The sequence below is a fragment of the Fringilla coelebs genome, assembly GCF_963513975.1.
Source record: "Fringilla coelebs genome assembly, chromosome: 6".
Taxonomy (NCBI): domain Eukaryota; kingdom Metazoa; phylum Chordata; class Aves; order Passeriformes; family Fringillidae; genus Fringilla; species Fringilla coelebs.
This window is the reverse complement of record NC_140034.1, coordinates 7,240,467-7,263,233: the sequence shown is the minus strand read 5'-3', so window position 1 is coordinate 7,263,233 and position 22,767 is coordinate 7,240,467. Positions and strand designations below refer to the sequence as shown.

The 22,767-nt window shown below is 41.8% G+C and overlaps 1 protein-coding gene across 1 annotated transcript in view; it reads right to left on the bottom strand.

Annotated features, from left to right (window-relative positions):
- SYNE2 (spectrin repeat containing nuclear envelope protein 2) overlaps positions 1-22,767 on the bottom strand; it is a 175,898-nt gene that overhangs the window by 59,873 nt on the left and 93,258 nt on the right. Inside the window, 18 exon segments of the mRNA XM_084208589.1 lie at positions 1,506-1,637; positions 2,227-2,400; positions 2,789-2,989; positions 3,148-3,267; positions 4,311-4,412; positions 5,595-5,804; positions 6,053-6,205; positions 6,775-6,906; positions 7,775-7,916; positions 8,542-8,654; positions 9,562-9,681; positions 10,635-10,802; positions 12,522-12,734; positions 14,323-14,430; positions 15,194-15,313; positions 16,385-16,459; positions 16,999-17,193; positions 19,518-19,643. Coding sequence (XP_084064715.1) covers positions 1,506-1,637; positions 2,227-2,400; positions 2,789-2,989; positions 3,148-3,267; positions 4,311-4,412; positions 5,595-5,804; positions 6,053-6,205; positions 6,775-6,906; positions 7,775-7,916; positions 8,542-8,654; positions 9,562-9,681; positions 10,635-10,802; positions 12,522-12,734; positions 14,323-14,430; positions 15,194-15,313; positions 16,385-16,459; positions 16,999-17,193; positions 19,518-19,643 — 2,604 coding nt within the window.

The following is a 22,767-nucleotide window of genomic DNA, read 5'->3' as shown; positions in this document are numbered from 1 at the left end:
TATATCCATTATCAGAATGACTGTGTTAAGGTTTGATGGGCTCTTCTGACACCTGAAGACCTCAGGCAATGGACAAACACTCTTTATCAGATCTGGCTGCACTGTCCAAACATATGACTGCTCCCACCATAAAATTATTGTCTTCCCATGCTCCTGAAAGTTATTGTTCCTCCTTCAGGCTCTATCCTATTTTGAAAAAAAGTTACCACTGTTTTGAAGGAAACAGCTGGGATAATTATTGAACAATGGTGACAGGGAGAAATGAAGAGTGGACAGTGAAGTCATTAAGTAAAAAACAAAGGTCTGGGGGTATTTCTATCACAGGAATTAAGCCCTAGAGAATTTTATTCTGCTCTGTTTTTGAAACTGTGAAGCTCCACAGTTTCACCCCGCACCAAACATCTTCTGAAGCTTTATGGCTTTGTTTCTAAAGTCTTTAAAGACAAATAAAGACTTAAGAGTGAAAAGCTAATGAAGAACTCAAAAAGCCAAGGAAAACCAGGCAACTTCCCATCAATGGCTGTGCAAACTCTGCATGTCTCTTGTCTCAGTGCAACAGGAATCAAAAGCACCAGAGGGCCACTAGGACTAAACATCTACAGTTGATTTATTACAAAGGCTTTGGGCTTTACTGTATCACTGGGAATGCCCAGTGATATCTTTCCTGCAGTCAACTAGATTAAATTATTATAGTACTTTTTTTCCTTTATTAAACTCATTAATCATCTATTGAACACTCATTAATTTGACTTTATTAAACACTTATTAATTTTAAAAAACTGTAACAGAGTGTGTCCTCTGAAGACTGAGAAAGGTCACACCTGTGAGGAATGCAGAGCCCTCTCTGAAAATACATTACTAAGGTTACTGAAAAGCTTTCTTCTTAATTTTATAAAGCAACCATAAATGCTGCTTTTATATCCTTATATTTAAATGTGCTTAAAACATTGATAAAATTATTTCCAGCTGGAGCTGAGATTGTAAATAAAGATGTAGCTCTGTCATCAGAGATGCAGCTGCAACCAGTGTTAAAGTATGAGTTCAAATATTTGGTATTTTCAGATATTTGAAAGAACTAGGTTGAGACTCCTTTTCCACAGGTTTTACACTGTGGCATGAAAACAATTTCTGCATTACAGAGAATTCTGAGGCATTATGTTCACTCCAAGGCTCTTGCTGTCCTTGGGGTCCATGGAGCCTGCACGACATCCACCTTAGCCCAAATACTTTCCTTTGAAGAGTTACAAAGTGAATATATAAAATACTTTCCTTATTGAGGTATAAAGTAGTTATATCCATTACTCCCACTAAAATGGATATGTAGCCCCTGTCTGAAATTAGCAGCCCAATCTTCTCCTACTTTTAAAAGTCAGTTTTGAGCTTGCATCCATGCCCAGCTGAGGAGATGAGGCAGTGCCCTGCAAATCATCTCCTCATATACTAACTAATATTTTCTGCCAGTTCTACTGATGCATAAATAAAAGCAGTGACAAACACATAAATACCTCTAGAAGTGCAATCCTTTCCATTAATCTTTCTTCAGTTTCTTCAACCAAACTGACAGAAGGCAATGCAGAGGCAAGTGCTTCTAACTCCTTATTGAAAACCAGGCATTCCTCATCAAATACCATCCAGTCCTAAAAAATACATTTAATTGTTAACACAGCACACATCCATGTGCATTTTAATACACCAGACTCAGGCCTTAATGCCATCTAAAACATCAGCAGCTCTTGCTTTAATGAAACAACACAAAAATAAGTGAATAATATGTAAATATCAAAGTGAGACATTATTTCACTACAGATGAATTAATAGTGCATTCTCCAAAATCTTTAAGGATTCTTATTTTAAAGCGTTGTATGCAATTTTTTATTCTCTAGGGATGCTCTGAGATTATTGGTTAATTTTTTAAAGTTTTATTTTAAAGTGGGGCTGGTATTTTTTTTTGCCTTAAAGGGCTCTTCTGTCAGTCCAGACACTCAGAAATTACAGCAAGAAGTCATAAAGTGTGACATATTGAAGTGTCTACTTCCAGAGACTTTCAAGAAGAAAGCTGGTTTACTGACACACAGATAATAAGTAATAAACGGACTGTTGCTGTCCAGTGGAATCAGGAAAGGACAGCTACTAGCCAAAGAATCACTGGTAGAACAAGAGCTGCCCCAGATGCAACTTTTCTCCTTCCCTCCAGGTTTTACTCTTGGGTGTCTTTTGATTTATTACCTTTAGCAGGCTCTCTAAGTGTATACCATACTGGCAGGCCTTCTGCTCCAGCAATTTGACCTCATTCACCAGCTCTCTCCAGAATTCCTCTCTCTTTTGCAGGACAGAAGGACTCACTCTCTTGGCAAATGCTTCCATGTAAGCCATACGTGTCATGAGGTTGTGGAAAAAATCCTGGAAAAAAACCCCAAGTTACAGCTTGTTCTCTAAGAGAGATCACACTCCCACAGCAGGAGCTCTAAGGCTTAAGTAGTGGGCAGGACACAATAATCCTTTGGGTAACTGTAAGAAAAATGTCTTTTCCTTACACAGCTATGTGTTCTGAGGTAAGCAGAAATACCAATTTGACCTCATTCACTCAATCACCAAATTTGACTCAATCACCAAAACTGGTACTGTTTAGTCAACTGAAAAATTTGTCTTTGTTTTTGCACATACACCAGTCCCTCATCTTTGCTATGAGCCAGTCACTCTCCTCCACTATACTGGAGAGAAACCAGTCCCAGAAAACAGTGCTCCTTGCTATGCTGACCTGAGCAGTGCTGTGAACAACACCTCATACCTTGTGATTTTTCAGGTGAGACTGCAGAGCTGCTCTGCTCTTTGTTAGGTGCTTTGGATCTTGTGCCATCTTCTCTCTTCCAATAGCTACCAGCTCTGCAAACCCACGAAGCAAGTCCTCATACTGGCTTTCACTGATGGCAGGGGAGTTCAGCTCCACATACTTTGCTTTCAGAATCCCCCACATGTCATCCAGAACATCCTAAAAATGCAAACACTGTGCAGTGATCCATGAAGGACAGAAATAAATCCCACAAACCCAGAGAATACAAGATAACCATCAGCCTTTTGATGCTGCAAATGCATTGCTTGGAAGAATCAAGCCTTGCTGAGTAAGTGGAAACTGTACTGTGCTCTTACCTCTAATTTATAAGCTTCCTGGATTAAGGTGATAGGTAACTGCAATCTTTCTCCATGGCCTCTCAACTTTGCTACTTGGTTTTCAAAGTTTTGCAGCTCCACAGCACAGTCACTAATTTTCTGAATGAAGGACAAAATAAACTGTTAGGAAGAGTTCCATTCCAATTAACTTTCCATTATCACTGGTGGTGCAGTGAATCCAGTGGCTGGATCTCTCCTGTGCTAGCACTTCAGAAAATCCAATGAGTTTATAAACTAAATGGACAAAACATGGCATAACTTACTGTGTTCACACAGCACAGCCAGGAAGGGAATTCAGGTCTTGTGTCTCAGGACAACATTCAACATGCCTTTCCGTTTACTAATGCAAGAGCAGCCATTAAAAGGAATCATGGACTCAGAAAACAGGTTTTCCTTATGAATGAGAAACACTCAGGGATTGAGGCAGGATCCCTCTGAAGGAAGGAAAGCTATGTACTTCTGGCATTCCTTTTCCAGGAGTGGCTACCTAACAGAATATAGCCAGTCCTTGCTAGGGAATTCAGCAGGGAACACAGCTCCCAGTCTGGCAGAATGTAATGCCTCTAAGCAAGGTTATGAGCCTGTACAAAGAAAGCTTTAGAATACCCTCCCTGCTTTGGTGATAAGTAGGTAAATGGCCAATGACCATTCTGGGGAGGACAGTCTGTTAATTTTTAATTTTCTGCTAATCCCAATAAAGGTCAAAGAAAATAGCTTAACTGGTCAAACTCCATATGATAATGTGCTCACTAATGCTGCAGGAGAAGATGGAAATACCAGAGTCCTATTTCCACAAATTAAAGATAGTTAGGCATAAGAAAAGGTATAACATGTGCAGCTCTTCTTCCCTGCCATTGCATGGAGGGTATTTGCTCTAGGAGGTTGAGGAGAGACTGGTTCCTCCACTCCAACCACTAAAGTGTCTGGAATTAGGTCTGAGTATGGACTGGGGTGTACTTAAAAAAAAAAAAAAAGGAAAAGTAGTGATGGTGAATATGGCACATACTGAACTCTCTCCTTTTCCCACTTTAAAAACGGAAGTTAGACTCAAACTTTAGAAATTATGAAACTTCACAAATTACAGAAGGCTAGAAATAATAGCTAATGCTGTAAAACCTCTCATTTCCTTCAAATAAAATTACCTGGAGCTGTTCAGAAACATTATGACCACATAGTTCATTCAAGCATTGTTGCAGAGCAGCTTTTTTCTCAGTTAACTGATCATAGAGTAGCCTGGTTTGATTCTGCAAAAGAAACAAACATCAGAAATATATCACATTAACAGGAGTATAGTAATGACCAGACAAAATTGCACAGCAAACAAAATTATTACCTCCTAAAGTAAATGCATCATTTTTTCTCTTAAACAAACAAACAAACAAAAAAACCCCCACCAAATAAAGCATATACATTATGGGCTTAAAGCAGTAATTGGACAAGGGAATTCTGAGGCTGTGTAGTATATAGGAAGCAGATTACTCTGTCACAATGATCCTCTGTGACTGTACAAATTTGGGAAACTGGGAAGAGAATCAAATTATTCTCTTCTGAAAATGGGAAAATGAGCCCATTACTGGGGACTGATGGAGCTCTATGGATTCTGCATACATAAACATTGCAAGACCAGTTCTGTGGCTGTTTGGAGACAACATCCCAGTGTTCCTCAAAAGGGGCTGCTTTATTATTCAGCAGTTAAGGGCCAGGATGACTTGCAGATAATGAGCACACTGGAGTTTTGCTGGATACTGCAAATTGTATTTCAAAGACCAGACTCTTCCTTCCTTAGTTCAGACTAAACACCTGATCTGAATATTTTCCAGCAATAGTTTTAGACTTAACACATCACAAGAATATAAAGAAAAGCTTCTCACAGTCTGCTTTTCCAACAAAGAACAAAAGAAGGAAAATTTGTGCAACTTTGGCTTATGTTTCTGTGGCACAAAATCTAAAGGAACAGTAAATGCAGTGGGTTCAAATCAACTTCCAATACATTGCTAAAAATAGCCCAGTGTCAGACATGGCACCACAAGGGGGGAAGCCTGCCTCTCCTGAGGACACAGCAGCTGAAAGAATATATGAAACCCCCCTTGGCCTAGTCCCTACACACAGAAACTGCTTTAGCCTGCAGCTCAGCCTGCATGAGATCCCAGGTTACTTCCATACTTTCTGCATGCAAATTTTCTACTGTGATCCAGGCCTCTGTGGCAGTCAGCATTGCAAACAGCACTGTAAACCAGCAAAAATTAATCTGCTTCTTGAGATGCCAAGACAAGTGTTTTAAGTAGCAAAAAAAAAGAAAAAAAGAAAAAAGGAAAAAAGAAAAAAAGAAAGCCCATTAGAGGTTGCTCATCTGTAACCCAAATGCATTAACACTGACAAGCCTAACAGATGCTGTGAAACAAGATGTGCATTTGGCAGTGGAGTACCAGGTAATTGCTATTATGATCCAGCCCAGCTTTCATGGAGCTGCTCCTTGAAGCAGTTGCAGCTTGAGTTTGTTCCAGCCGTGCCTGCAGGTTGTTAAAGCACTCGCAGAACACATCTGTGCTCCCACCAGCGCAGCTGATGGACTTCAGAAGATCATCCTTTTTATCACTCAGATCAGCATGAAGTTTTTGCAGCTCCACAGACAGAGTCTAAAGGAAAGAAAAACAAAATGAGTGAAAATGGTCTGTGCAAGGACTCTTGCCTATAAGAGGCAGCAGGACTAGAGTCGATAATTGTTAAAAGCATCAGGCCCAAATCTGTGCAATACAAAATTGTTTGGCAGCGTTATTCCTGAATAATGCCAGTAGAACAGAGAGGAAATACCAGGCCATATATATTCTGCTGTAACAGAAATCCACTGGGGTTTCTCCTTCCCTAGAGGATTTGGGACAGTTACCTCATAGAGAGCCTGCTGCACAGCTGCCTCTTCAGTGGAGAGTACAGAGGTGTTCAGCATCTCCTCCATGTTATTCAAACACCGGCTGATTGCCAGAAGCAACTCAAACAACTTTCTGTCCAAATTGGAAGAGACTTCCTCTGCCACATTATCCTGGGTAAATGCAAGCCAGTTTTCAGTACTTTCACCCAAGGCATGCCTAAGATTCATTCACTCAAATAAGGTTAGAGGTTTGCTCAGCTAATACTAAAACGGAATTAATGAAATACTGAGGGTCAGACTTGGATACATGCATGTAACATTCAGAGCTGTCAAGGCCAAAGCTGCAGACAGTGACCCTCTATGCACTGGACAGTGGCTGTGCTCTTACAGTCTCTAATCTCAGGCATGAGCACAAGAAGTTTGTCTTGTCAGCTCAAATCCTGCAGATTTACTGAAATCATTCACAGGCTCCTTGCTTTATACTAGCAGTTTGAGGATTTTTACCCACACTAACAAACTTTTGGACTCAGACAGAAGAATCATAGTGGAGAACTTGGAATGTTTCCTTTCAAAATCCTCAACCTACTTCTACATTACAGTCCATACCCAACACAAAAGCTCACTACAGTGAATTCCATTTGCAATAATAGGATTAGTTGCTGTTTCTCAGTGTCCAAACACTGTCTTATGTCTAGAATCCCTGGGGTTTTTTTGCAATGATTAGGACATGCCATTTTTACCTGTGCATGCACCACATTTGCTTCCTGGCTTAGGTCTCCCAGCTGGACAGTGTAAGTTTTCAGCTCTTCCACAGTTGGGGTTCCTGCACCTGAAAATGTGCCTCGAGGCAGCACGTTCATCTTCGTTGTGATCTAACATTTGGAAAAAGAACATTGCAATTAGAAGAACAGCTCAAATGAAGACAGGCTATGGGCAACACAATAACACTCCTGTCAAAAAGCATTAAAAGATTCAAGGGTTCCCTTTTCACTGGCAGAAGTTAGGCAGGCTATGCCTTGATGGGAGCTTGACTAAAAAATGAGCCTCTGATTCCCAGCTTTATGGGCTAAAGCTAAGTTTGGGTTAAGGCAACCCTACTGCCCACTGCAGGGTAAGTCTTGCCTGAAGAAGAGGTGACATTCATCCTTCATCATGTCTGATATTCTTCCACGTATTGAGCAATTCCAGAGGACAGAAAATCTAATAATTCTAATTTAGTATGAACAAAACTGTTAATAACAGGAATTATAGTTTTATCCAAGCAGCTAAAGTCTGTTCAGAACACACAGCTCAAACTCTGTTTTTTGATGTGTGAGAACGAGAGAACACAATGGTGAATGGCAGAACAAAATTTAAGCCAGAGATTTGCTTTGACCAAAATGTTCTCACTTGTGGGAACTGAGATTTCACCCACATCCACGGGAACCAGCTGTGAGCTTGCTGGATAACTACCTCAGTGCTCTTGGAAGAAGTAAGCAGATAACATCTACTCTGAAAATTAACCACAGGGATTTACCTAAGTGCTCCCACACTGTGCTCAGCAGTCACTACTTCAGACACATGATTTACCTCAAAGTGAAATTAAAAGACAATTATGAAAACACTGTGCAGTAACAATCTCCTCTGGAGAACCCTTGCACAGATTTCAGTTATCTGATGGAGAGCCATGCTACTATGAGACAGAAAGATACACTAATTGCTATCTACACTATCAGACTCTTTTATAGAACTCAAACAAACCTGAGGTTCCACAAGCTGGCAGAGAGGAGATTTCATCTTTGATGAGAGTTCCTGTTGTAAATATTGCCATTTATTACCCATTTGATCCTTTGGAGTTAAGGTGGCATCAGCCTGCTTGCTCTTTGAGTCACCTTCTCCATTGCTGCATTGAGAAAACATTGTTAGAATGCCAATTACTGAAGCAGAGTAAAACTAGGCTTCTTGTATAAGATTAGTTTCTCTTGCTCCTGCCTCAAAAGCAAAGTGAAACCAAGTGCATGTATGATTATTAATCCAAGCTTTGATAAACTTGGACTTTCCCCTCTGCATGAAATATGCCAGAGGCCTGCTGGCAGCCTCCAGCTCTGAAATGACAACCTGGGGAGCACAGTCCTGTAGGCAGTCCTGGTTTTGTGCTGGAAGGTGCCAGATCCCAATGTCCCCTTTTTCAAAGCTGCTGCCTTTACACTGGTTGGGTGTGTCTGTGCATTTGTAGAGTCATGGTTGTGAACAGAGGGACCCAACCTGCCAACAGACAGGCCTGATTTAGCTCATGGCAGGTGTCAGTCATGTCTGCTAGCAAGATCCTGAACTCTGGAGTCAGCTCAGTGTCACAGAGGCTGTCACATAAATGAGCCTCCATTTCTCTGGACTGTTGAAGCCCCAAGCTTTTGTCATTTTTCTTCTAAAGGCACGCAGAACCAAAAAACAGAACCAGGGGTGCCACTTCAGCAAGTTTAGGCAGTTTCACATCACTGAATCTGGTAACTGATTGTGTTATTCTGTACCTGGATTCTGATTTTGGAGTCACGCTGTCCTCAAACTGTGGCTGCATTTTTTCCACACACGACTCAATAAAGTCAATGAGGCTTTTCTGCTCAGCTGCTTTTAATTTCAGGTCCTGTGCACAGAGAGTAGCATGAACAGTTATGTGAACTGTAATCATCTGAAGGGATGATTGTGCTTCTTCAATCACATTTTATGTGAAATCATTTAGCAAAGAAAAAAAAGACTACATCTGTCAGAATAAGATGCAGTTTATGTATGAACATGAATCTACAGAACAAACTATTTTCTGCAAACATGCGTTTCTATGAAATATATTTCTACCTGAGCTGAAGTTTTAAAAGCTAAGCTCAACCAGAAACAAATTACATACAGAAATTTACACACCACTGACTGCAATCCTTACATAAAGAAACAGGCAAGGGAAAATGGGGATTTGGTCAAATAGTTAAGAATGTTGAGTGAAAAGTGAGCAATTCTAGCAGCTCAAGCTGGACCACTTTCTCCAGCTCTTTTCCAACAGCATGAAAAAAGCAAAAGTTAATTTACAGTTAGCAAAATAGAAGTAATTTGCAGAGCAAATTACAGAACATTACAAGATTCTTACGTTGTGTTAACAACAACCTTAACAGTCATAGTGAGTTAGCCCATGGGAATATGTTTACAAAACTTTAGTTTTAACCTTACCTTCAAAAACAGTATCAGTGTATAGATTCAGATTTCATAATACATCAGTGTGTTAAAACTAGGACTCTTGCCTTGTTTCACAATGATTCAGATGGCATCACCCACCCCTCCAACCTCCTGGCTTTATGGTATTAATAAAACTTTTGGACAAGGGATTTTAGAAGTGAGGCCTTTCTCTAACCTGACAAACTCCCCAAATCCTGGAGGAGATGGGCAGCTGGAACCAACCCTTGACAGAATTGATCCCACAGGGAAAACTGCAGCAGGTGTAAGAGCAGCTGTCCCCCAGCCCACAGGGGACGTGGAGCAGCCTGGCCTGGGGGAGATTTCACTACCTGTGGCTGCTGGAGCCCATTGTGCCAAGGCTGTTGGGCAAGGGCCAGCTGGGATTTACTGAAACCATCAGAGTGCAGGATCTCCAGGGGCTCTGGGTCCATCCTCTCCCTGCTGGGAACCTGTAAAGAAACACCCATTGTGGGAAGGCTTCTGGACTTGACAAGAGAGCAGAACCCCACAGGTTCTGCTGGGTAAAGGGCAAAAGCTGCCTTGGAGTTACCACACACAATCAGCAGCTCAGGAAACACAGCTGCTGCTTTTGCAAAGATTTTTGTCCACTTGAATTTACTGAAAGTTTTAACATCCTAACCATTCTAACCTTCTGCCAAGGTCCTCACATGTGTCCCCCAACAGTTATTTTGCTTTCTCCGCTTTTCCTGCTAGCAGATTAGGTGATACTAACCCTCCCTTCTTTTTGTTGGACCAAAATACAGTCATGTGCAATTTTTTCTTATAAATCTGGTCACACACCTGGATTTTCAATCTGTCTGTGCTCACAGAAGTATTTCAACACAAACCTTCACCAGTGCTAATTCACAACAGAGGGACTGTGGCTGCTCTTAAGCAAACACATCAGGTGGGCTTCTCTGATCCCTCACACAACAGAAGGAATGAGCTCTGAAGCCAGTCACCCACTGGGTAACTCAGCAAAGACTGTGCAGCTGTGGTGCAGGAGAGCTGACAGAATCACTGCATTTAAACATTCTTCAAAGAGAAAATTACTAAAAGGTCTCTCTGCTTTGATACTGTCACAGATAAACATCATGGACTTTTTGAGTCATTTAAAACCAAACCAAACCCTAAGTCCTTTTCCTGTGCTCTTAGCAGAATGCTGACCTCTGTCACCAAGCACTTAGAGCAGAAAAGATGCTGTTCAGAGGCTCATTAAAAATCCACTACTTGTTGCAAACTACAAGTAATTATACAGCACTGTAAAGTAGAATAATGGCAACTCTGACATTTCTCCCTTCCTTGCTTCACATGGTGAGCTCTAACTGCTCTTCTGCAACCACAGATCAATAAAGCACCAGGACTCTCAACTCTTGCCCTGCACAACATTCACATGCTTTACCTGCTCTTCACTGTGCTTGTCTTGAAGCATCATCTGGACATTTTCCAAATTGCGCTTCACCTCCTTCAGCTTCAAGGAAAGAGCCTCTGTCTTTTGTTGGTAGTCTGCACTATCTCCACAATCTTCCAGTAAAGAAAGGACCTTTTGTTCAATCTCTGATAACCTCACCTAGAAGGGACAGCAGATAATTACTCATTCTCAGAAGTGCAACCCTCCTTTTCTGACAACATTCTGAAGTCAATGTTCACAGCTCCCCTGTCTGAAGAGAAACATGCAGGGAAAAAGAGAAATAGCTGCAATCCCCCTAGATTTTCTCCAGTGTAGTCTTTTTATCCTGGACAATTAAAAAAATTTTATACAGAGTTAGTCTTAAAACTATTTCAAACAAGAGTGTCTGCAGGAGGTTATCTTAACTCAGGTATCAAGTAATAAAAGAGGACAGCAGAAATGACAGACTCCATTTGAATGCAACCAAGAAGACAACACACCTCAGAAGGGGTGAAAGAGGAAATGCACACACAGCTCACATCACTCTTTGGGAGGAATGATGCTGAACTACCAACATACAGGAATGTTTCCATGTGACAGGCAGGCCATTGTAAACTCTTGGGATCTGATTTCTGATCTAAGCTGCTGTGAATCAAAGTTCATCCCTGCATACTTTAAACTCACATTCTAAGGTGAGCATAGAGAAAGGTACCATGACTCAACTGCAAAGTAATCAACTGCAATAAATTAATTGCTTTACATCATACACCCTTATCTAGAGACTGTTTCTCTTCCATTCTGTATTTTTCTGTGTAGATCTTGACTAGAGAACCTTCTTCCCCTGCCCAAGCTCATGTCCTAACACTGAGCCAGATTGTTTGAAGCTGACAGGAATTCAGCCTGCTTGTTTTCACCAGCTGGAGCTGCCCTGGTGAAGCCTATACTGACAGGAACCCTGAATGGGATTCAGACACAGGCAGCTGCTTAAAAGCACTCCAGATCCTAATTCCCACAGAGTTCAGCACCTGAGCACTTGGCTGAATCACAGCCTAAACCCAGAGGCACTCCAATTAAAAACAACCACCCAAAACAACAATAAAACAGCTGGTGATGTCTCCCAGTAATTTAAAATGGGGACATTTTGGTACTCTGAGTGAAATTTGTTGCTTTAGGTAGGCTCAATGCCTGAAGCCCACTGGCACACAGCAGACTGGCACCACAGGGAGCCTCAGCCTGTTTTAATCTGCACATGCTGCATGCCAGGGCTCCCTCCCACCCAGCCCTTTGTGCCAGTCCTGTTTTCCTCCTCCCATTTCCACCAACAGGTTCCACCCACTCCTTTTGTTCAGCTGCCATGGGGGCAAGAAGCTGCACAGCAGCAGGTACAAATATCACCACTGCTCACTGAGGGCAGGGGGAAAGCCATTCTTTTTCTGTGCTGGTAGTTTATGGAAAAAACTGAAAAAGTAGAACCTAGCAGTTTGGAAGGCTTCTTAGACCAGTCTTTTAAATCATTCTGACAAGCAGAAAGTGGAAATGTCAAAAGAAAAAAAAAATACTCTTTTGTTTCTAGCTGATTTATTATGATCAGGACCAATGAAAAATTGCCTTTTAATAGAGGATTCAAACTATACTCAGCCATGGTTTTGAAAATAATCCAAATGATACCAAAGTTTTACATATACTCCAGAATTCTACCTAAATCCCCTGGATGCATACAGATCCCAACTCCAAACCCAGGTATTTTAACCAAACCCTGGCAAAGCTGAAGCCAAGCAGTCAGTCACCTGCTGTGTGCAGAGGGTGAGGGAGCTGCTGAAGCAGGAGAGAGGAGCAGGCACAGTGTCCTGCAGACACAGCCCAGGGAAGGGGATGGCAGCAGCAGTGTCACCTCCTTACCTGGCAATCAGCAAGCTGTGGCTCCACCATCTGCTGCCTTTGGGGGGTCTGAGGGGCTGAGCCCAGGGACATTTTAGTTTTGGCTAGCCATTGTTCCAGCTCTGCCACCTGGGCCTGGCACACCAGGAGGATGGATTCTGGCTCGGGCCTCCCTCCATCCAGCGCTGTCTGCGAGCCCAGGGTGGCGTTGGGCACTGCAGGCGGCTGCTGGCTCTGGAGAAAAGCACATCAAAGCAGCCTGGTGAGCCACCTGGTTTTGTAATCTCCCTCCCCTCCCCTTAGCAGTGAGAGATGATTAACTTCCACACTTGCAGAGTGTGGAGACAACAAACCTCAAAACAACTCTGTCGCCACATTCCCAGCCTTGTGGGATGGGGGGGGAACCACAAACCAAGAAGGAAAGAAAGGAAACTCAACAGGCAGGTGATCCAAGATCTGGTGTAACAGGTTTCCAGGCAGCAATTTCCATCTGCAAGGATCTACCTGAGCACAGCAGCTACACCTGAGCACACAGGGAGTGATGACTCACCATTAACCTGTTCTCCCCTGAGGAGAGATATTTTCTGTGGGAGTTACACACAGAAGCAATGCAGTTGGAAGCTGCAAAACAAGCTCTTAGACAACGCTTACAAGCTACTTGTGTGTGCTCAGTTCCAACAGTTAAATATGCTTTATTTGGGCTCTAAACCATAAAATAAAAACATGGTGTATTTTTAAGGATGTCTTGTGCGATTCTTCTTTAACACACTCCTTGAAGAAGCAATATTGCATTGCACATGTCCATAACAGAAGTCCAAAGTACTTGGAGATAAAGAGCAGTGACTTGGAAGGCTGCACAGGTCTGTATAAGCCTCCACACATGCAAATACTGGTACTCAGTAAGTAAATGAAGCAACACTACAAGAACAGAATGCTCCCCTGGCTCCAGAGCACACATTCAGGCAACTGAGTGCTAGTGCACAAGCTTTATATTAAAATGAGATTTGGCAGGGAAAAAAAGAGAGTCAAAATGCATTGTTCCAACTATCAGTGTCATCACAGAATGACAGAACAGTTTGGCTAGGAAGGAGCCTTTAATGGTCATCTAGTTCCAATTCCCCTACCACAGGATATTGGAAAAAAATTCTTCACTGAAAGGGTTGTCAGGCATTGGAACAGGCTGCCCAGGGAAGTGGTGCTATCTCCACCCCTGGCAGTGTTCAAAAAATGTGGGACTGAGAGATCTGGTTTAGTGCTGAGCACAGTGGTGTTGGGTTAATGGTTGGACTCTGTGATCCTGGAGGTCTCTTCCAACTTCAACAACTCCAGGACTGTGATCCTAAAAGCTGAAGCTGCTCTGCCACCAGACTGCTGCTCCTGGCCTTCCTGGAGCACTCATGTCTGCAGACACTCTTTTGTATTTAACCTGCTGCCCACTCTTCTCTCAGTCTTTGCATATCTTCCACAAAGCAGCAACACATGTCAAGCTCCTCAATTCCTCCTGTAACTGCCACTTAAAAATTCCAAGGCTGATGTATATTTACATCACTTAAACTCCTCCATTCATGCCTGTATGAATGACAGCAGCTTCCTTGCTGAAAATGCTCCATTTTTTTCCCTAAAAAATTGCACTTTCCAGGAGCAATTGAAAATTTATCACCCTGAGTCAACAGGAAGAGGCCCACAAAGGGTTGCAGGTATCCCCCCACATCATACTGAGGCAAACTCCAGTAGCAAAACCACAAGGGACCAGGATCTCTGCCCACTAGGTAGGTCACACAACTCACTCAGGAGGGCACCTTGGTCAGGACTGCAAACTCACCATAGCCAGACTGCCATCACCTGTGCCAGGACCTTCAGGGCCCTCCAAAGTTTGCAGAGATGTTTCTTCATCATGTTTGCTGTGTGATTCAGTTAAAACATCCTCATCCTGGAGAGAGAGAGGCAACAGTGGAAATATTTATCTTCCATACAGATGTGCAGTAGTGGAGATGTGGCACTTTGGGACGTGGTTTAGTCGTGGACCTGGCAGTGTTTGGTTTATGGTTGGACTTGATCTTAAAGGTCTTTACCAACCTAAATGACTTCCTGATTCTATGTCCCACTGCCTTGTTGTGCTAGAGAAGCCTCAAAGAGCAGCAAGCACTCAACCTACTGTGGTCCTGGCCCAAGAATATTCACAGAGAGCAGTTTTGTTATGCCTGTGGCACTGATGTACAGACACAAACAATTGCATTACTGTGGCACCATGAAGAGCAGAACAGAATGGCACAAAAACTGTACCTGACTGGGTGTCCCAGACACTGATTTTCTCATGTACAAAGAGAACCTCTTCCACAAATCATCCCCCACATTTTCAGAGCCTTTTCAGGAATCAGTGAAACAAGCTGCTGCTACTAAATGTGCATTTCTGCCCTTGGGGGGTTTTGTGAAGCTAAAAGGAATTAGAACCATTGAATCATTTAGATTGGAAAAAATGCTTAAGGTCACTGAGTCCAACCAGTATGTAAAACAGAAAAAGATATTCTAAATGGAAAAATTTAGTGTGAGATGGAAGATATGAATATGGCCACCTTGTCCTGCATTCCAACACTTCTCTTGCAGTGCAGGCTTCAGCCATACTTAGGACTTGTGCAGATCTTTTCCACAAAGGTGAGTTCCCACCTCCACAGAGATAAACCTGAGTGCATTACCTGAATGATGCCATCTGACAAGGTACCAGAAGACCAGGAGGTTGCACTGTCTTCCTTGAGCCTTTCATCATCTCCTCCTGAAGGCCAAAGGATTGCATCTTTCTCTGTGGCTGTACCTCCCTTTGAAAGAAGCAACAGCTCAGCTTTAGCTTGTGACCAGGAAGCTCAGATATTCCCCCAAGCAATGTAAAGCACTGCAAACTTCTGATAACACTTTGCTCTATTTCTGCCTTGTTTATCTATCCATATTTGGGTTTCCCAAATCCCACCTCTCTTCTTGCTCTATAGTTCTGCTGCACGATGAGTGGCAGCTGGATGACACTGATAATGTTCTCTAGAGACTGCAGAATATTCTCATTTTTTATAATATTAAAAAAGAAAAAAATAACCTGAAAAAAAACCCCAAACAAATCAACAACCACCAAACCAACAAGACACTATCTCCTGTCTTGTCCCCAGAGAAGTCCTACATGTAAAGAAAATTGCACCAGTGAAGGTACAGAGTGAGAAACCCTGAAACTGAAGTGCTTGGATCAATAGTGAGGCACAAGCTCTCCAGGCTGTTTCAACTCCTTTGCTCTGTCTTGCCATGGAGTTTTTTTCCAAAAGCAATTAGCTTTGCCCCTCTGCAGGTCACCTGGGCACTGAGACTCCTCAGATTCAGAGCAACCTGTAGGGCAGTGTCTCCCAACATACCAGAAATCACTTCTGTCCAAAATTCTCTCCCAATAGTCCAATCACACCCTTTTTTTTCTTATGTTCAAACACACAAATAAATTCTGTTATTTATGTTTTGCATTTCAGAGTCTAATTCTTTCTGAAATCCACCTCCACATGGAAACATTGGTATTTAAGGCCGTATTTTGCCTTTAACACTTCCACATTAGTAAACAGGCAATCCTACCAAAAGCAGGATCACACCTCACAGAACAAGGTGCTGTGTAATACTGGCACTGGAATATTGGTCCACTGGCTTGAGTGCAATTCCTTTGTATCCTGGAGTGATAGCAGATAATTTAAATTGCTCTGAAATACTCCAGATTTTCACATTTTTCATAATTTCTGCTTTACCAAAATCTTCTACCTTACATACACAGCTGTGTATATATATACACACACACACACATATATACATACACACAGACACACACATACATATATACACACACACACAAAATACACTGGACTCACCTTGCTGTGTACAGAACAGTCTTCTGATTCCTCATCTAAGGAAGGCAGAAGAGATATCACTCCTCTTTTTTTCAACTACAAAAACACAGAGAGACAACCCAATTAATCATGACAAGAACAGCAAAAGCCTCTTCACTTCTGCCTGCAAACCAAAACAAATTTACCACTTGAAATCCACTTTTGGAGAAGCACTGAACATCTGGCAACCTACATTAAAGTGACTGAAAGCTGCAGGTTCTAAGCACCTCTGAAAATTGGGATTTGATGCTGTTAAGTTTCAACAGCACAGCTACAAAAGGGACAAATTTTCATTTTGCCCCATGAAAATAATTTATTGAAAATCCCAGAACAACTGGCTATCAACAAAACTACACACGGAGCATTTTGCTGTTGATTGATACAAACTTCATGTTGAAAGTGAAAGATGCTAAGAAATAACCAGAGGCTCACCTCTCCTACCTTCTCCTCACACTCAGTCCTTCTGAACACAAAGGGGAGGAGAGACACTATTGATTCACAGGGACAGGGGTGCTCCTCTGTCACATGCCACTCCTCCAGGAGCAGGAAGGGTTATTTACCTCCCCTCTTTGGTCCCCAGGTGAGTGATCACTTACCTGCTGAGGAGAAACATCAGTCCCAATCAGGTCACTCTGGGCTAATACAGAGCCTGGAGGTTCATCTGCTGCTTCAGGCACTTCTTGCTGTAGGCACTGGTGAAGCTCAGACATGGAATTCTTCATCCTGGTAAGGAAATCTTCCTTTCTTTGGCACAGCTTTATGATTTCTTCTTTTACAGCTTCCATTTCTCCCTAAGGAGCAACAACATCTGTAAGCATCCATTTTTCTCATTTATCAAACAGCAATGTAGCAGATGACACCAGGGATGCATCTTACTGGTACTGGGGCTATTTCCCCCTTTTCCTTTTTCTGGGCTTTGGGACAGTTCCCCATTGTCACTGCAGGAGATGTTCAGGTACATGCAAACCAACAGCAACAGATCCAGCTCAGGACAGCCCTTGCCACTTGTGATGCAGAAGTTGGCAGTGTGTGGAAGGAAATGTGGCAGGCTGGAATAAATTCTAACTAGATCCTGCATATCCATGAGAACAGCAGCTTCCTCCAGGACCAAGGGAATGCAGATGGGTCACATTGCTCTGTGTGTCACAGCAGGTGATGTTACTTCCAAGCACCTTCCCTGGCAGCCTGACACTGAACACTTGGGAAAGCCCTGAGGAGGGCAAAGACAGCAAATGAGGGTAGCTCAGGGCTCAGTCTTTGCTGAAGCTGGCCCGAAGGAAACAAATCATTTGGTGGGTGTTGGGGATGTGGCTAGGGCAGAAATTATCCCATGTCTTTGAATGTGATACTGGGAGAAAGAAATGGACCCCAACAAAGCTTAAGGAAAATATTTAACGTTCTGCAGAGACTAAACAATAACCCGAGTAACTGCACTAACAGAGGGGGAAATAAATCTGTCTTGGTTTCCTTCCTGGCCATGACTACTCCTCCAACCAGTGTTCTGCCCTTAGAGTTTTCTCCAGGGCCTTCCTCACCACCCAGCCTCCAGGTGAATCAAGAAATCCCAGCAAATAACAGAGTAAGACAGGATATGGAATGAATTGCCCTACTCCTCCATTACTGAAAGTGCTAAAGCTCTTTGAAGCATTGTTACCTGCTCAGAAGACTGAAACCTGGCTAAATATCCCTTTGCACACACTGGGCTTAGTTGATCACAGCAAGCTTTGATGCCAGGCCTGAAGTGAGAACAGCACTGGCTCCACACCATGCTCTGTCATTAGTGATGTGATGCAGGTAATAATCTGTGGCAGATGAAAGCAGTGAGACTGCTGCTCCTGTCTCCACTACAGCTTCTGTTAATAGCTCTGGGGTGGCAGCATGACAGCAAAGGTGGAGGGAAGAACTCCAGCAAATTTTCAAAGGACATGGGAACTCTTCTCTGAGAAAGCTTTTTTCCTTTTGTACACTCAAAACCACAAGATAAAATAATCCAAAGGTAAAGGAAAGAAAACACTGAAATGAAGAAACAGACATCCATGACAATTTGGCATGGTTTCATCAATGCCTATTAGGAACAGTATATCTATTTATTTCACTACAGGAGACTTGCCAGCATAGATTTGCCAGCTACTCTTTTGCAAACTTAATTAGCCATAACCTCCTCAGAAACCAACTCTTTCTTAAAATCACTTCTTTTTCTGAAATCCTCCAGTAAGATGGGCGATTCCACTGCCCACTTCTATTCATGCAATGCTGTATCTGCCAAGTTTCCTGCTAAAACAAGAACTATTAAACATAAAATCCTACACTCAGAGACAAAAACAAGGAAGAACCAGGAAATGAGTCATGCTGAGCACTACATCAAGCCTCCAACATCCAACCAGCTGACAGCAGAGCAGCTATGTACTTAGGAGCCTACTGAGTGATTATAGTTATTAGGCAAGTACAATGTAAGTGTATTAACTTTACTGTGACTGACTGGAAAAAACTGAGCATTTCAGAGGCACTTTATAAATAGTTATTACATTTAATTAGTAATTTCCTGCAGTGCTATCCTTAAAACACATCTTATTTTTGCATTAAAAACATCAATTCATCCATTACAGAAAGCAGCTGACTGTAGAGAGAAAAGCAACACATGTTTACCAGTGATGAAAACACAGTGAGGACAAAGAAAGGAGTCTAATGGATCTAACCCTAACCAGAATCCCCAAAAGTAGCACTGCATGACCAGTCATCAGAAAGGGACTTGGTTCTCTCCTTAGGCACTATCCCAAGCTGCCACCTCAGGAAAATTAGCATGATGCTTAGCACAGATAAGCTCTCAGCACTGCATATTGTTTCACCAAAACAGCTATTGTGAAAACAGCACCCAATTTTTCTTCCAAGCTGATATAGGCACAAATGACACACCAAAATCAGTAAGGAGTATACTATGAAAGATATCCCCAACTTGCAAAGTAATATTAATTGTCATAAATTGTATGGTCACACTATGGCATTCAATTGCCTGCTTCACTGTGGTGGAGAAGGGAAGCACACCACTATTTCTCAGTGCTCTGCATCATCATGATTGGTGTTAGGCAGGATAAGGAATGAAAAGAATGAAACCCACCTCTGGACAGGGAGTCTTCTGAGCCTCTGGTTGATCTTCATGGGATATTTCACCCAAATTGTTCTTTAGGAGTTGTTTCAACTTTTCAATTTCTTGCTCACATTCTTCTGTTTTCTTTACAGTTTCCTGTGAAATGGTAATCTCCATAAATAATTTTGAAATAAGGAGTACATAAACAAACAAGTCAGTAAGGAAACAAAGTTGAACTGAAGAGTACTGAAGCCTCCTTTGTACCTGCAGTTGTGTACTAGAATCTGTATTTGCTCTGCTAACTTTGCACAACCCCATCCCTCACTAAGTTTATTATTCACTTGCTAAAGACAAACAAGCTGCTCTACTCACAAGGTGAAGTATGGTGGAGGACTCTGTCTAGGAGCTCCAGAGCAGAACTATGAATTTGGCTATTGAATGGAGCAGATTTTACCAGATCCATTACAACTTATAAAAGGTTGTGAAAAAGAGAGAAATTAAAGGGTTTCATACCAAGTAGAAAGCCTAACTGGTTTTTACTGGTGATCAAGTCTTTACTGCCAGCCAGTTCTGCAAAACCAAAAATGAAACTGATCATAATTACCTGTGCTGTACACCAGGCAAACACTGCAGCTCAGAGGATAACCCAACCACACTGACTATTTGAATACTTCCAATAAAAATGATAAGCATTCCCAACATGTAAACTTCTGTTTACATGGCTTATAGGAAAACACATTATATGTAATAAACAGCCAAATTCACTTTTAGTCATTTGACAGTGACAGCAAAATCTCATTGCCCCCCCAGGCTCTGCTGTCCATGCAGAAATGGGCAATCTCCCCACACACTCATATTTGTCAGCCACAGCCTGTCATGATGTCTCAGGTCATTAAGAAACTGTCACATCTACAAGTCAGAATATCTTGTGAAAACACTGAATATGCACAGCACTTGGTGGCTCTGTGTTTCTGGACCCAGAGGCTGACAAACAAAGAACAACAAAGGGCTGTTCCTCAGGTGCCTGTAAAAGGTAATAAAGAAACAATGAAGTCAACAGGCTTGATCCTCCTGTGCTGTCAGCAGCACCTGAATGACCCAACAGGTCAAAGACCTGACTGCAAAGTGTTCACAGAGCAGAGTCTCTCCTGCTATCAACAGCAACAGTGCCATTTCTTCAGTCACTTCTTCATAGCAGCACTCCCTCTCAAGAAAATGCAGGCTAATAAGGTTCTAAATAACCATTCTTATTTTACAGGTATTAAAAGTGAGAAGAAATTATTTTTCTCACTTAAAAAAAAGAAAGCAAATTTGAAGGGGAAGATATTTGTGGCCTATAATCTTAGTGCCACAGGCAAGAAACAGAGAGGAAAGAAAAAGGAATAGGTCTTCTGCTCAGCTTTAATGAGAAAGTAAAAGACGACCTCCTAAAAGGAAGATTCTCTTAATCACTCCTTTAATTTGATATGAATAGAACTGTTTAGTAATAAAGTGAGTAATAAATTTAGTAAATTGAGTAATAAATTTAGTAATAAATTGAGCCCTACCTCAAATTTCCTAGACTAACTAAAGAGTCTGAATATTTTGTATACAGACTCCAGTGTCTTCTGTCATGGACCAATATGTGAATATAGTCACTTACCTAAAGATAATTAATTAGTTTCTGCCTTCTACTCAGGGAAAAGAAAATCTGATTCTATTCTTAATCCAACAGAACAAATTATACGATATGTGTGGGACTGAATTTCTTCCTACAAGTGCTGCCTTTCTTTTGAGTTATTTCCTTGTTAACAGTTGCTCTTTACTTTTCATATCTTGGTAACTCCAGAAGACCTACCCATGGAAAAGGTCCACCTACCCACAGTGTATTTGTTTTGGAAGAGCTTAGTGAAAATGAGACCAGTAAATCAATCAGATATGCAAATAATACCACTTTCTTGCACTGAAAACCAGTAGAAGCAGATGTGGCTTCCAAATCTTCTTCCTGATGACGTTATTTAGGTGTGGAAGTTAACAGACCATAATAAAAAAACAGAGGGCAACATTCAACAGAGAACTAAGTCACTTAAACTCCTGCATTTTCAGGCTTTGTTTCTGACTTACTGTTTCAGGTGTTACAATGCAACTTAATTATACAAAAGTTACTGGTGCAATATTCCATTGCCTCATCCATAGCAAACTATGGGCAAACTCATCCAAAGACTAATCCCTGGGGGGGAAAAAATGTATATATTTGTACAGGAAGCTTGGCTCCCATTTGCTTTCCTCTCTAGAAGGATTATCACCACCTTTTTAATGCAGCACTCAAAATGCCATGGTTTAATAGCTTTATCCTTTGTTACACCTTAGCTGGGGCTACATTTGTATTGTAGTACTGCTGCTTTCAACCCATTCAACTGCACTGGAAAATCTCTTTTGCACAGTTTGATACACTAGTTGCCAAGAATTGCAATTTTTCCAATCTGTTTTCTCACAAAGAAATTTCACTCAGCTACAGATTGTTGGGTGTTTACAAGTTAAAGGCAAATGCTGAGCAAAAAAAGGTCATAGCTTTACAAAAAGGAGAAAAATCTAAAATTTGACCTAATATTGCACAAAAACCAGTTAAAAGTGTTATTAGAACAATTGATAAATGGAAAGCACCCTGTTTTCTGATGCTTTTAAAGTGTTTTGAAAATTCTCCATTATTTGATCTGGCAACTCTAAAAAAGGTACATTTTACCACATCCATTTTTTGGACCAAAGAAATTGTATGGACTAAAAAAAAAAAAAAGGAGACTGTAGGGATTATACAGATCTAATATAGTCACTGCTTTTTTCCTACTCCAAGCTTGCACTACTCATGTGGCAGGTTTGAGTTTTTCTCTTTGTGTTCTGCTCCTGATTTCTCAAAGTGAAAATCAAAAAGGACATGCCTGTTATATCTGCCACTTGTCTGCCTGGCCTCTGAAATGCTCAGATGTTTTACAGCATTCTGCTTTACCCTAATAGCTTAGGAAAACCAAATCAGCAGAGATAATGTAACATTCCTCCAGCTGCTGTCAGCATCCTGCCAAGAAATGGATGGGTCACATGAGAACTTTAACTCCTTGCTGTGGTGGGAACCTGTGTTACAGAACTCCAGACTTCCTCCAGCCCAGCACTGGAGCATGACCAGCTCCTGAACTAAAACTTCCCTGAGCTGGTACAACCACATTGCTCAGTGAAGTGCTGCACAGAGACTCCCTCAGGTTTGGGGCTGTTCCACAGCTCTCCCTGCCCCTGAGTTAACACTCCCTGA